At 37.6% G+C, this 13800-nt stretch overlaps 3 protein-coding genes across 4 annotated transcripts in view; all 3 read left to right on the top strand.

Moving 5' to 3' along the window:
• The window catches only part of LOC109534387 (angiopoietin-2), a 36549-nt gene extending 29243 nt beyond the window's left edge, over positions 1–7306 (top strand). For both annotated transcript variants that reach the window (XM_019900053.2, XM_048668933.1), the window contains exons 5-10: positions 416–693; positions 5106–5237; positions 5294–5481; positions 5745–5888; positions 5994–6118; positions 6523–7306. In XM_019900053.2, the coding sequence (XP_019755612.1) occupies positions 416–693; positions 5106–5237; positions 5294–5481; positions 5745–5888; positions 5994–6118; positions 6523–6614 (959 nt within the window). In that variant the 3' untranslated portion in view covers positions 6615–7306. The remainder of the gene's footprint in view (positions 1–415; positions 694–5105; positions 5238–5293; positions 5482–5744; positions 5889–5993; positions 6119–6522) is intronic.
• A 980-nt stretch (positions 7307–8286) lies between these two features.
• LOC109534388 (WD repeat-containing protein CG11141) lies at positions 8287–11076 on the top strand. The gene is made up of 10 exons (XM_019900054.2): positions 8287–8675; positions 8744–8896; positions 8950–9081; positions 9143–9303; positions 9357–9492; positions 9555–9760; positions 9815–9909; positions 10190–10436; positions 10498–10781; positions 10854–11076. Exons 1-10 carry the CDS (start codon positions 8451–8453, stop codon positions 11012–11014), a joined length of 1800 nt encoding a protein of 599 aa, XP_019755613.1. The 5' UTR covers positions 8287–8450; the 3' UTR covers positions 11015–11076.
• A 182-nt stretch (positions 11077–11258) lies between these two features.
• On the top strand, positions 11259–13302 carry LOC109534389 (cathepsin B). Its single transcript, XM_019900055.2, has 8 exons — positions 11259–11372; positions 11858–11972; positions 12026–12235; positions 12288–12488; positions 12546–12612; positions 12670–12867; positions 12936–13064; positions 13121–13302. The coding sequence occupies exons 1-8, from the start codon at positions 11362–11364 to the stop codon at positions 13195–13197; spliced, it is 1008 nt and encodes a 335-aa protein (XP_019755614.1). The 5' UTR covers positions 11259–11361; the 3' UTR covers positions 13198–13302.
• The last annotated feature ends 498 nt before the right edge of the window (positions 13303–13800 follow it).

Genomic DNA, 13800 nt, shown 5'->3' with positions numbered 1-13800 from the left:
AAAACTGCCAACAATTCCCCATCCATGGTTCACTTTCTAAAAAGGCCATTTATTTCTGTCTAGAATGATGTACAAATGAGCGTTCTTGCTCATTTAGCCTCCGAGAAATGAGCAAAAACGGGACGGAAAACATAAAATTTTGCAATAATCTTACGCCACCCTTGCACAAAACGACGACAATTTTTCTAATTTCATAGACAATAGAAAACTGTATTTTTTCTACATAACCTCCCCTCGGAATTTAAAGCTGGATCCGCCCCTGCCTTTTATACGATGGTACGATAATACGAAAGTGTTTCAAATGTTTCTATTTTTTTTGTATTGCCTTTCGTATTATCGTACTATCGTATAAACGAATGCATGGGACCCGGGCTTAATTTCCTTAATAGTATTCAAACTAAGCGATATCTTCCAGACTACGACGCCACTGGCTTTGAAGAGGGATTCACCGATACGACACTGCCCGTCACTTATGCAACCCAGCCGACCCCGTCAACCAACCAATCGACGTTCGTTATTCAAAATGGTAACTATAGCAACGTGGCAAGCAACGGCAATGTTTCCGCCACCACGGAAAAACGTCCGGATAAGCGAAAAGGTGGCGTCATCTTTCCCAGTGTGAAGAACAAGCCAGTGTTGAACAACTCCACATTTATTACGTCTGATGTGGTAACCAGCGTCCGCGATATAAGGGTGAGTTTAGAATAGTAGTTTTCGATACAAGGGCGAAAAACGATCAATATTTTTTATTCGAATAAAGGACATAATACGAATAATAAGTTCTAATAAATAAAAATAGCCAAAAATAGAGGCCGTCAACTTCATATTTAAAATTTTATGTCAATGCCATTTTTGAAATTGTCATGTTTTGACGTTTGTAGATTTTCAAAAGCTTACTTTTGTAAGCATATGCTAGTGAAACAATGAGTGTAGGAAATTCAAGTGCTGCTTTCACGGTACGGTGTTTGTATAAGATACATATTTTGCATAAAATTTGCGATCTTTAAAAAAATCGTGTTTTGCTTGTGGCAACATCGGCGAGTGCAAAAAATAGACCATTTGAACGACTTTGAGACTGAACTTGTAGCTAAGTTATAATTTACAAATTGTAAGTAAACTTTAAATTATGATCAATAGTTGTCTATAAACCTACGTAATTAATTAAAAAAGCCTGGCGTTTATTTTTTAATGAAAATACTTCAAAATATGTGCATAAAAGTTTGTGCGTAAAAGTAAAACAAATGAACAGTAAAGAAAAGTGCTTCTTTTGGATCATCGCTTCTGATCGAAAAATGGCACTTTTAGATTCATTCGAATAAAAAAGGTAATTTTATTAATGTTGGCTTGGCGTCGACCTTATTGCAACATACTCTTTGACGGAGACAGTCAAAAGTAGTGATGGGCACTATCGAAAGATTTCGACTATCGAATAATTACTAAATTATTTGAAAAACATTCGAAATGAATTCATTCATTGAACAGTGCGCGGTATCTAGTGCAGTGTAGGTCAGTTACAAATTGCAAACTTATATTCTTTCGAAAATACAGGTTTCTAGTTAGTATAAACTAATTTAGTACTGTAATTTATTCATAAAAAAGTATTGGAGCGACTTAAAATGCATCATTCAGATTCGAGATGCATCGTCTACTATTTGACCCTAAGCTGTTTATCTTTAGGCAGGTTAATTTATAATTTATGAGTTCTACTTCTTCTTCTTCTTCTTGTTTGTTTGGCGCTGCTGTTGAGCAATTTGCAAATTTATACCTATAAAATCAGCGTGAAATTATACAAGCCATTGTCAGGATGCTTAATACACACCAACCGCGGTCTCGGGGGCAAGCGTTTTTCATATTCCAAGAAGGGTTTTGGAAATCTTGGATTAGATATCAGCCGTTTTCTTTGAAAGTGGTGAAAGTCCATTTTGACAAAAAATAGTTAATGATAAAAATGAATACAATTTACTATAAACTTTTCCAAAAAATCTGTTGAATTTTTGTACAAAAGGCAATTTTAATAAATTTGCTTGCTTTAAAAAATGAAAAATTAATTTATTTAAAATTTTAATTCGTTCATTGCAATGGAATTATAGTTATCGGATTATCCGATAATAGTTATAAAACAAATGAATAAAACACTCAATAGCAGTTCACAACTAAAATGAATTACATTTGAAATTAACTTAAAACTATCGAATAATTTGACAGTTTCAATTCGATGGCTTCCATCGCTGAAAACATCGCTTTCGAATAATTCAATTGAATTACAACTATCGAATAGTTCGATAGTTTCCATCACTGAATAAAAAAAACATTGCTATGGAATAATTCGAATGAATTACAACTATCGAATAATTCGATAGTTCCCATCGCTAGTCAAAAACAGTTTCTGGTGATTTTCGATGCGAAACGCTCATGCAAAGGTTAACGAGCAAATATTTATTAATTGAACCACGATTTATGCCCATATTAATTTACCGCGCTGAATTGGTGATTGATTTGGTAATTCGCCGCATTAAATTTATTACTTCCACTGGCCTGAAATACTTTTACTACTACGTCTTTGGTACTATTTCCTGGGCAAAAAATTAAATCATTAAGTGCAATAAAAGCTCGGACTTAATTGTAGCGTCGCGAGAAAAACTGCAATATTGACAATAAATAACACGGAAAAACAGTTTATCTAGTGATAATAGTAAGTACATCAGAGGCTGATATCTAAAAGCTGAATAACGATCGACAGAATGAACCATAAAAGGAGAAGCGAGTTTTTCAGGTGGTCTACGACTTTGATGGCATAAGAAGAATTCTTCTCAGGTTGTTACAGGTGTGAACAATTGCTAACAAAAGCCGAAATCAAAATGTCCTGTCCGGGCTTGTATTCCTTGAACCTTGTGGAGCGCTAAATGTTGAAAGGATTCCAATGGCCTCATCGATAGAATAAGGCGAAAAGCCATTTTTACCAAGCAACGTAGATACGAGTAGAAAGTACCGTAAAATATGAAACTTGATTACACTGGTCTGCAAAAAAAATTGTTTTCCTCCTCATTGTTTTCATGCATGGTAACATCATATTTGGTGCTCTAAACACGGAATTTAACATGCAGATAAATAGAGCACATAGATTTTGAATATAATTTCCATTTAATTAAAAAACGATTTTATCAAAGTAGGTAACACAATTACAAAAAAGTGGAAAAATGCTACGGTCTAAGTTTTACAGTCACAAGTGCTAGAAATATCAGTATGGTAGTATAATTCAAGTTATTTTGTAGTGTTTTTCTCTTCATCGTTTCTTTTAAAACTTTTAAGTCAGCACAAATATTCCATAGGAATTGAGAATATTTTATTTTTTTAAGTAATACCAGATTTGCATCATTTTCTTTCATGTTTGTTGCATGTGCTAGAGGCACTGATGGGTGTTTATTTCCGTTGTGAAGTAAAAAGCTTTCAAACTAGTCTTCGACGCATGAATAAAAAGTCTCGATTTATCAGAAGTTTCTGGAAAACTCAGTTCTTCAAGAAGCGCTGCAGCATCATTACAATATCCCAAATCATTTTCCTTGGAAAAACAACTCGTAAAATCTTGTCTTGTGCGAAAATATGACACTCTCGTACTTTTATCCAACAAACCCCACTGTTTCAATCTTGATCTGAGTAACTAAGCCTTAGATTTTGATAGCCCCAACTCTCTAACGAGATCATTTAAATCAGGTTGTTTAAGGAAATAAGGTTCTTTTGATGGGCTTGAAGATCCAGATAAAGTGTATGATGGTGAAGATGTACATGTATAATTGAAACTTGATTGAGGCTGTAGTCTAGAAGAATTTTTTACTTTCCGACTTCTCGCTATTTTTTGGAGATACTGGAGGTAAACTGCCTTTACGAGGAAGTGGTCACTTTGCAGATGCGATGTTCGGATATACAATCTTTTTTTTCGAGAATCCTCGTGTTGATGCCATGCAGAAATAACAGTCACTTTCATGATTTTAAAATTCATTCCAAAGCATTGGCATCGTAAACGGCATAGATTTGTGACCTCCTTCAAGCCAACCTCTCAACGTTCTGGAACAACTGTTACAGCTAATTTTTGGTAACCACCTTTTGTCCCTCTCATCAATATAAATTCCAAAATAAAGCTGATGAGCTTTTTTAACATGTTCTGTTTTCGCATTTCGCTGTGTTTTTAGAATAAACTCACCACAAATGTAGCGAAAACAGTCTGTAGAATTCTTACAAGTGCGCTGCATTTTATAACATAAAATTACGTTTATGGAATTTATTTTTCAAAATGTTTTTCTATTTTATATTTATTACCTCTGTTCATAAAAAAATAGATAAACTACATATAAAATCCTTAACAATATATATATTTAGTACACTTTCTTTTGAAACAGCTAATTTTCCAAAAAAAACTAGTGGGTTTTTCGGCTTTTTAGGCCGTCGTAAAATGGAATTTCTTCCTGACGTTTCGCAAGCATGAGTGGCTTACATCCTCAGAGTTGGCTTGCTTGAGCGCTTACAGATCAGAAAAATCTGAGGATGCAAGGCACTCGTGCTTGCGAAACGTCAGGAAGAAATTCGATTTTGCGACGGCCTAAAAACCCACGAGTTTCAAGGAATGGCCTCGAAAGTCGAATCTCTTTTGAGCTAATTTTTCCTTTGCGATTTTCTGCGTACTTGCCAGCGGCAGCACCAAAAACGGCGGATGACGCTTTTTTTGCAGTGATTCAGTCGACTGTTGCCTGTTTGTGCACAGCCTTCATCACTGAACAACGGAAGGAGCGGAAAAACCATAGTTTTACTCTTGCAGGTTGTAGACAAGTATATAGGCGCTATATTGTGGATTCGGAAAAAGTGAAAACTTAATCGGTCTAAATAATCAATAATCCTTCTTAACTAAAAAAAACGGAATTAATAGAAATCAATAGAAAGCAATTACAGATATAAGCATGCCATTGGAAAACGATTGGTTTAAGTATAATAAATCCATGTAGATGACAGAACATCCGAAGTCTCGCTGTTATTATTAATATTCAATCGATCAGACCAGATTACTATCGATCGGCCAATGGGGAAATTTCTATAGTGTTCTTTCCGGCTTCTAGGGTTATTCATGTGCCGATCTGTACACGGCTGGAATGCGGAATTCCGGAGTGTATTATCTGCAAATCAGAGGTACCACCTTCTGGTTCCTGAAAGTGTTCTGCGAACAGGAAATTGCCGATGGAGGATGGACGGTATGTTACAAACAGCATTCAGCATTCGGACCTTCTGACGTTGCTCCGTTACGCAGGTGATTCAACGAAGGAACGATTTTGGGATTCCGAGGGAAAATTTCAACAGAGACTGGAACGACTACAAGAACGGGTTCGGAGATCCAGCCAAAGAGTTCTGGCTGGGCAATGAAAACATCTACATGCTCACCAACAATGAGGAATATTCACTGCGCGTGGAGTTGGAGGACTTCGAGGGCAACAAAAGGTAACGAATCGGTAATTGACCTGGTAACCCCGAAGCACCTCAGCAACGGTACGCAAGGTAAATGGCTCGTCTTCAATACCACTTTCCCAATAATCGCACTATTCACCATACCGGTTATCAGGCAATTTGCGATCACAAACCGGCACGCGCCGATGGATGGGTCACGATTAATTGCTGTTGATTTGCGTGACAAGCCAGGAAAATCAATAATAAATTGAAACTTTCGACTGTTCTTCACAAATTATAATCCATTTTCTATGTAGATACGCTCAGTATTCGCACTTTAAAATATTCTCGGAGGCCGACTACTACAAGCTGGAAATTGATGGCTATGAGGGAAATGCCGGTGACTCGTTGAACGATCCTTGGTATGGCAGCAACAATAGCCCGTTTTCCACATACAACAGGTGAAACTTTGATAAAAAACACTGAATTTAAGACGCAGAAGTTTCCACACTTGGGGCTTCCACAATCTTTTCTCAAGGAAATAATAATATGCCAAACAATTTCAGGGACAATGACCGATCCAGCTTGAATTGTGCTTCAATGCTAAAAGGGGGATGGTGGTGGAAATCGTGTGGCAGAGGGCTAAACGGTCTGTACCTGAATGATCCACAAGATTTAACAGCTAGACAAGGTATTTGCAATGTATATGATAAATTTTACTTGCCACCGTATGCAAAAACTTACGTAAAAATTATCCAGGAAGTGATTGAGGTCAGGAATCATCATTTTTTTGTACATGCCCCATCAGTTCATTCAATCTATAATCACCACAATTTAATTGTGATGATTTAAAACAAGAAAAGCTTTACCCGCGGACAATCACATGTATTTACTCTCATGTATAATACTTTTTGATTTAACTGACTCGTGAAAAAGCGGAATTTGTAAAATTAATAGTATTACCAATGCCACTTTCTCTTGTTTCAATATTGAAATTAGCGCCGCTTTTTAAAAATTTCCTGATTATAGAGACAAATGCGTCTAAAAAGTTTTACAGTTTGAATTCAATTTAACTCGCACAACATTTTTCTGTAGGCATCGTCTGGTTCCGGTGGAGAGGCTGGGACTACACGCTCAAAAAGTCCGTCATGATGATAAAACCGAAAAACTATTTGAATGGAAGTTAAGCGACTGACCATGTCGTCCACATCAATCATCCTGTACAAATTGTATATGTCTCAACGAATCAATGCCAATTTATAATCACATAAGCCATAAAGCGGGGCCAAATTACGAAATTTCATCGGTTATCAAAGGATTGGCCACCCTGTAGATACTTCGGCCCGATCTATGCACTGACGTCTAGATATAACATGTATATAACGACGGAAAGAAAATGCAGAAAAAGTAATGTAGGTCACTATGTAAATGAACTGACGGTACCAGTTTCGAACTCTTAATGAATGCACACACTCTTATGTAAGATAATTAGTGCGTTATGTAAACCGGCGGCCCTTTGAATTGGCAGGATATACACAATCACTATTTAAAGGTTCACTTATCAGTTACGGTTTCCCATATTCATCCCAGTTAATCAGTATTACTATATATGTACATATAACGTTTTAAGTTAGATTAATGATCATAATATTTATGCACTTGTTCTAATCAGTGTTGTCGATTGGCTTTTTGATTATTTAATACTGCGACTTACGGGTGCTCCATTTGGCACTATTACCAAAATTACCAGAAATTTCCTTGATTCTGATATACGAGGTCCGTGAAAAAATACTGATTATATAAATCTGTGCTCACAACACTGATACTGTCCATGAATCAAGAGGATCCAAGAGAATAAAGGGACATTTTCGTACATACATTTCGCTTTTTAATTGACTTACAGTGACGAAGAAATAATGTTTATGTCAAGCTTGGAGCCGGTTTGTACGTGCTGTGATTGTAAATTGGCCACTTTCAATATAAACATTATTTCTTCAAACCCGAAGTTAAAATAAGAAGAGAAAACTGAAAGACTGTGAGATCCTTCTCTGAAATAATGTTATCAATAAATTAAGGCTACGTATAGGAATTGTTTGTCTAAAGCACTTTTATATTTTTGCATTAAGTGTTATGTGTAAATAATATTTTATCAAAAATGTACATGTTTTATAAATATATCTGAAATTAATTCGGTGCTGGTGTCGTTTAAATTTCGCCGAGTTCCAATTTTTTTGGTTTTCTCTATTTAACTTCACTTGATATTAAGCAGTTTCAGTGAAAAAAAAGTTTTGGACCGTCCATAAAATAAGCTTGAGTGTGAACCAAACAGACTCGTTTTGAGTGTTTACCTATGCGAAGCAAAAATACCTTTTAATGCAATCCTTTTCATTGTCATATAATAATAGTATCTGTAGCAGAGACACTTGTCTCTGTCTATAGTATGCGTTAGTATGCGATTGGTTAAATCGAGCGCTACCTAGATAGAATGGGTGACAAATCAGGGCCAGTAGGAGACACTGATTTTGATTTTTCCTAATGCGATTCTTTCTGATAAGATGGAGGAAAGGAAGATAACATGTAAGTCAATAAATGCAATGCAATTTTATGCAATAAAATAAAATAAGTTGTAATAATAATAATAATAATAATTTTATTTTCTCTATGTTATAAACAGATTATCGTTGTGGGCGAGTACTATTCAAAGCTAATAATAAAAATTTTAAAACACTTGGTAGTGAATTTCAGTAGAAAAAGTATTTCGATAAAATACGAAGGACGCCATATTAGTTTCCCTCCCATCCACATCCCTACGGGTTTTCCCCGAGTAGTATCGATTTTGCTTGACCTCTTCTACCGACAATGTTACTTTGGACAGATCACAGTGTGTAACCTCAGTGCAGTCAATGTCACTGATGAAAACAAACAAAACACACTCAGTGAAAAAGCTTTTTATCCAATATGTGTCTGCATTACAGCTATAGAATCACTAAACTACACTGGCTGCCGTACATTGACTAACTGCCATGGCTCAGTATGTAAATCAAGAGACAGTCCGCTGTCTGAAGGAGTGGGCCCCCTTAACTCACCTCTATGACAAACTGCCTTCTAAAACAGGGGGCCTCTTCTCACAAGACATTAAGCTTACTTGCATTGATGCGTTATCCCAGTTTCTGGTGATTGGTACTAATGTGGGCGTTGTTTTCTGGTATGACCGCAAAACAACAAACTTGCAAAGATTGAGGTGTGAGGTGAGCAAGTTAAAATGTTATATCGACTAACCAGCATATTATTAACTGAAAATATGGCATGCTTTTAGAACTCCACTTCCCCTATCCGTGTTGTAAAAGCTGTCTCCACGGTCGACTATATGGTTGCTTGTGGAAATAAAGAAGGCGGAATTACTATCTTCCAGATACCCAAGTCACATCCAGAAGCGTTACCAGAGAGCTTGAAACCTCAACAGAAGCAAGTGAGTCTGTGGATTTGATTTGACGACACAAATGTTAGCTCGCATGATCTTAGGTAGAGAGGTACACAGTAGCTGACCTGCACAATTCCCCTATTACTGCCCTGGAATGGTCGAAGAATGGTATTAAATTGTTTTCCGGCGATAAAGCTGGGAGCATAGTATTAACAGAAATCGATTTTTACTTGGTAAGAGCAAAACTGAACTGAACGGACATAGAACCTGTTTAGCAACAGAATGCTCTTTTAGCACGTTTGTAAATCATTAGAAATCCTGAATGAGTCCTACGAAGTGGTGCAGCTCAGCTACAGGCAACAGAATCTTTTGATATCCACGACGTTTCGAAGCATAGTTTGTCAGTATTCGGATAAGTGGAAAGTATGTCAGGTGGGCAAGAAAGATCGCAAAGTGTAGGTGTTACATGATGATTACCCGCATTAATACTAAATAAAAGGTATTTCAGCTTGGGAAAATTCGGCGGCTTGATATACCAACACGGGTATACCGCACAGGACGTTATTTTATACACTGCAAGGCCGGGGCTGCGCATCTGGATTGCAGATGTTGTGGGCCAAGTCCACAAAACGCTCCTTTTTAAAGTACGACATGGATATGATTAAATTGAGCCCTGAGCATGCTTTATTTCCTCGAAACCTTCCAGGACCTTCTGTGCAAGGATTGCCCTCAGGTGCCAGTACTGAACCCCATCTCAAAAGCCTTGCAGTCACGGAAGCCCCAAAAAGAGGCAGCTTTTGGCATGGTGCAGCAATTCTGCGACAACCTGTTGGTCAGCCATAGTAACGATGTGGTGTATATTCTAGATCCGCACAGCATGAATGTGCTGGCAACCGTTAACAACCTAAGAAGGTACACTTTTCACTTTCTGGAAGTGATGACAATCAACGTAATCATTGGCTACAGTATTTTAGATGTGGCCACTTACAAAGACGAACTATTTATATTGGAGGACAGCAGGAGCCTACTAAGAATCTCATACCATCCCGAATTTCTTCAAGGTAAATAACAGCAATTCAAATTCATTCCTGGGTTTCAGTCATTTATTGTCTCTATTTATCAATCAAAATACTGCAAAACAAAATTTCACTGCATGCCAAGGCTTAAAGCAACAACGCTACACATAAAAACTGATGATGGTGGAAAAATACACCGAAACGTATTTTGATTGATAAATAGAGACAATAAATGACTGAAACCCAGGAATGAATTTGATTTGGAATTGAAACACAGTTAGGAAAATATATACAATAACAGCATTGCTGACCTAATTTGCGTTAGATCGAGACCGCTTTCCAGAAGAAGTGGACTCCTATCTAGACAGGGCAATCTGCAAGGCAGAGGAGGCTCAAGAAACCCTTAGAGTGGAAGGCAGGACCTTTGACGAGATCAGCAATCAGGAGTTCGATGAAAGCATTCTCTTTAAGAATGCGAAGAAAACAAAGAAGAAACCTCCTAAAATAAATGAACGAAAAAGCCCTGATTTTGTGCCGAATAACGGAGTTGCCGATAATCTCAGTTTTACTCGGTAGATACTTACCATGAAAATTGTTGAACGCGTTGGATAAAACGGATTTTTCTTCCTTCAGGTCTACTTTAATGAATCTGAGCACCATTGGAGTGATGCCAGATTTGAGAAGCCCCGAATCCATAACCAAAGACATTAAGCAGAAGGAAAAAATACTCTCAAATGTGCTCAATCTGGAGGAGCTGAGCTTCAGCCTGGAACATGACGTTCAAGCAGAACCCCATACCAAAGAAACTTCCCATCAAATTATTAATTTGCCATTTCATGGAAACGTTGAAAATAGGATACAGTTTGAAAAAACTCGTGATTTTAAGAGTCGTCAATCGCCAGAAGTGTTTTCCGAAGGTACAGTTAAAAGACGATGGTACTCAACTAACAATGTCTGTATTAATCCGTCTGTTGTTTTGTGTATTTTAGTCGTTCATGTACCGAACGACTGGAACATCGCCAATATTCAATTACCCAACTTGGACTCCAACAGTGCCATGGCCCCTTCGAATAACATTCCAATAGTTCGACAGAAAAAGAACAGTTCTTCGACTAACGATTCCTCGCTGAGCGATTGGGAAATCGTCTAGGGGTTTAAGTTCAGTAAAAAATGTACTACTGCTATTAATTAAATCATTAAACTGTAAAATTATGCGGGTCTTTTATTTACAGTAGGTACATATTTTCATTAATTTTTTAGGTGTTGCGCGCTTAATAACGAAGAAAATACTGCTACTTTGAACATTATGTAGCAAGCATTATTGTTAAAATTTGTACCAGAATTTGTACAGAACCAGATTGAAGTTGAAAAAATCGAATGCAGCTATTTGGCCATTCTTGGCAACTCTGGACCGGTCAAAGATTAAAGAAACATTGTTCGGTTGTATGTGGTAAATTGTTAGTTGTTGTTAATCACTGGTTTCGTGTGGATGTCGAGATGCAAGTCAAGTAAGTGACCTTGTTAAGACACCATTGGCTTCAACTAGGGACTTATTGAGAAATATTTTTTCAAATAACTATTTCGAACATATTAGCGTATCTTCTAGTAGCACCTGACCCTTATTAAGTACTGCTTAGTATCAGTTCCCCAACATGTGCCTACTACTAGTAATGTAGCTAGACTCACACTTAGAGCCTCACAGAGTAGGTAGATTGAAATTAACAATGCCTGCAACCCCCTTATTAGAGGCATGACGCGTATTTTGCAACATAGTGGTTTTTTCAATCGCTCTGCAAAAGAATATTAAGAAGAAATAACTATTATTATAAATAACTTGCTCATTATCACGTAAAACGCAAAGCTTTAAACGATGGAAAACAACCGTTTATTGCGATAACGTGACTAATGGCAACATTTACTGTTGAGATAAAGGGCCGTTTGCTAGGAACAGTGTTTAATCAGTAAAAACGACAATAAATCTTAATGTTTTCAGAACAATGCTACTGTTCTGCGTATTGCTCATCATTGGCACGGGCGTTGCAGATGATCTGCACCCCCTCTCAGACGAATTTATCAACAAGCTCAACCGCCAGCAATCCACATGGACAGTAAGAAGTTTTAAAATTTACACCATCAATGTCCTACTGTTTCCTATTAAAAGGCAGGTCGGAACTTTCCTGCTAACATGCCGATGAAGTACTTCAGAGGTCTAATGGGTGTTCTACCTGGCGACAGCAACTACAAGCCACCGGTGCACATTCACACTTTGGAAGGTGTTGAAATACCGTCGTCTTTCGACTCACGTGAACAATGGCCTGATTGTCCCACGATCAGAGAAATCCGGGATCAGGGTTCTTGTGGCTCATGTTGGGTAAAATAAACCAGCAATTATGCCATTAGCAAACTAAACGATCAAGTTGCAGGCCTTTGGAGCCGTTGAGGTGATGTCCGACCGAGTGTGCATTCACTCGAAGGGAAAAACACACTTTCGAATTTCGGCTGACGATTTGGTGTCTTGTTGTTACACTTGCGGCTTGGGGTGCAATGGGGGCTTCCCCGGCGCCGCCTTTCACTACTGGGTTAGGAAAGGTATTGTGTCGGGTGGTCCATATGGATCCGACCAAGTACGTTGATCAATGCCGATGAGAAACGACTGCTTTTATTAAAGTTTCCTGTTTAAGGGTTGCCGTCCATACGAAATAGCTCCTTGCGAACACCATGTGAACGGCACCAGACCTGCATGCACAGGTGCGATTGGCCAATCGGCCTTAATATAAAATTTCAGATAAAATGTGTTTTTTTAAGGGGACGACAATAAGACTCCCAAATGCGTGCAGGAGTGCGAAAAGGGTTACAACGTTCCCTATGAAAAGGACAGGAACTTTGGATCAAAAGCGTATTCGGTGTCCAGTCGGGTTGAACAGATCCAGACGGAAATCTCCACCAATGGTCCCGTTGAGGGAGCGTTTACAGTGTATGCAGATTTCCTAAACTACAAACATGGTACGGAAAACGCCAATAGATAATGTTTAACATGGTATAACAAAGAGCCAACTTTTTGGCCATTTTAGGCGTTTACCAACATACCAGTGGCGCGATGTTGGGCGGACATGCTATAAGAATTTTGGGCTGGGGTGTGGAAAACGGGACACCGTATTGGCTGGTCGCCAATTCGTGGAACGCTGATTGGGGCGACAATGGTGAGCGCTTCCGACTAATCTAACTCTTAGAATGAAAACGAGTTTACCGATTTCAGGTACCTTCAAAATACTGAGAGGCGAAGACCATGTGGGAATTGAGAGCGGAATTGTGGCAGGTCTGCCAAAGGCCTAATTTCGACTAGATTTTAGATATCATCGTATATTTTTATTATTTCCCAGAATATGTCGCTATTGATTAGAAAGCCATTATTGTTATTAGACAAATTCAAGAACGAAAGTGCTGTAATATTACGAAACGAGTCCTTTCCAATAATCCCAGTTGTATATATTTTCCTGACTGTGTTTCAATTCCAAATCAAAATGCATTCCTGGGTTTCAGTCATTTATTGTCTCTATTTATCAATTAAAATACGTTTCGGTGTATTTTTCCACCATCATCAGTTTTTCTAAAATAACAGATAGTTAAAAAAAATAATTAATTTAAAAAACAACCACAGTTCGTCAAAAGCCTCATCATATCACACATTAAAATACATCACAATTGCAAAACATTCTAAAATTAATTAGGCCTAACAGATGATTAGTCAGGACAATCAAATTTGGGAAGAGACTAGAATTCTTCGTTCAGATACTTAAATATTTTTACTTACATGTGTAGCGTTGTTGCTGCTTTAAGCCTTGGCATACATTTGAAGTATTAATTTTGTCCATTTTGGACACAAAGCGAATAAAATACTGTTTATATTGATTTCTTTTACTTTCAGCTATTTTTCTT

This window comes from Dendroctonus ponderosae, unplaced genomic scaffold, assembly GCF_020466585.1.
Source record: "Dendroctonus ponderosae isolate FM_Combo_2020 unplaced genomic scaffold, Dpon_F_20191213v2 Dpon_F_20191213_8, whole genome shotgun sequence".
Lineage (NCBI taxonomy): Eukaryota > Metazoa > Arthropoda > Insecta > Coleoptera > Curculionidae > Dendroctonus > Dendroctonus ponderosae.
Note: the sequence above shows the minus strand (reverse complement) of the source record. Positions and strands in the feature narration are given on the sequence as shown.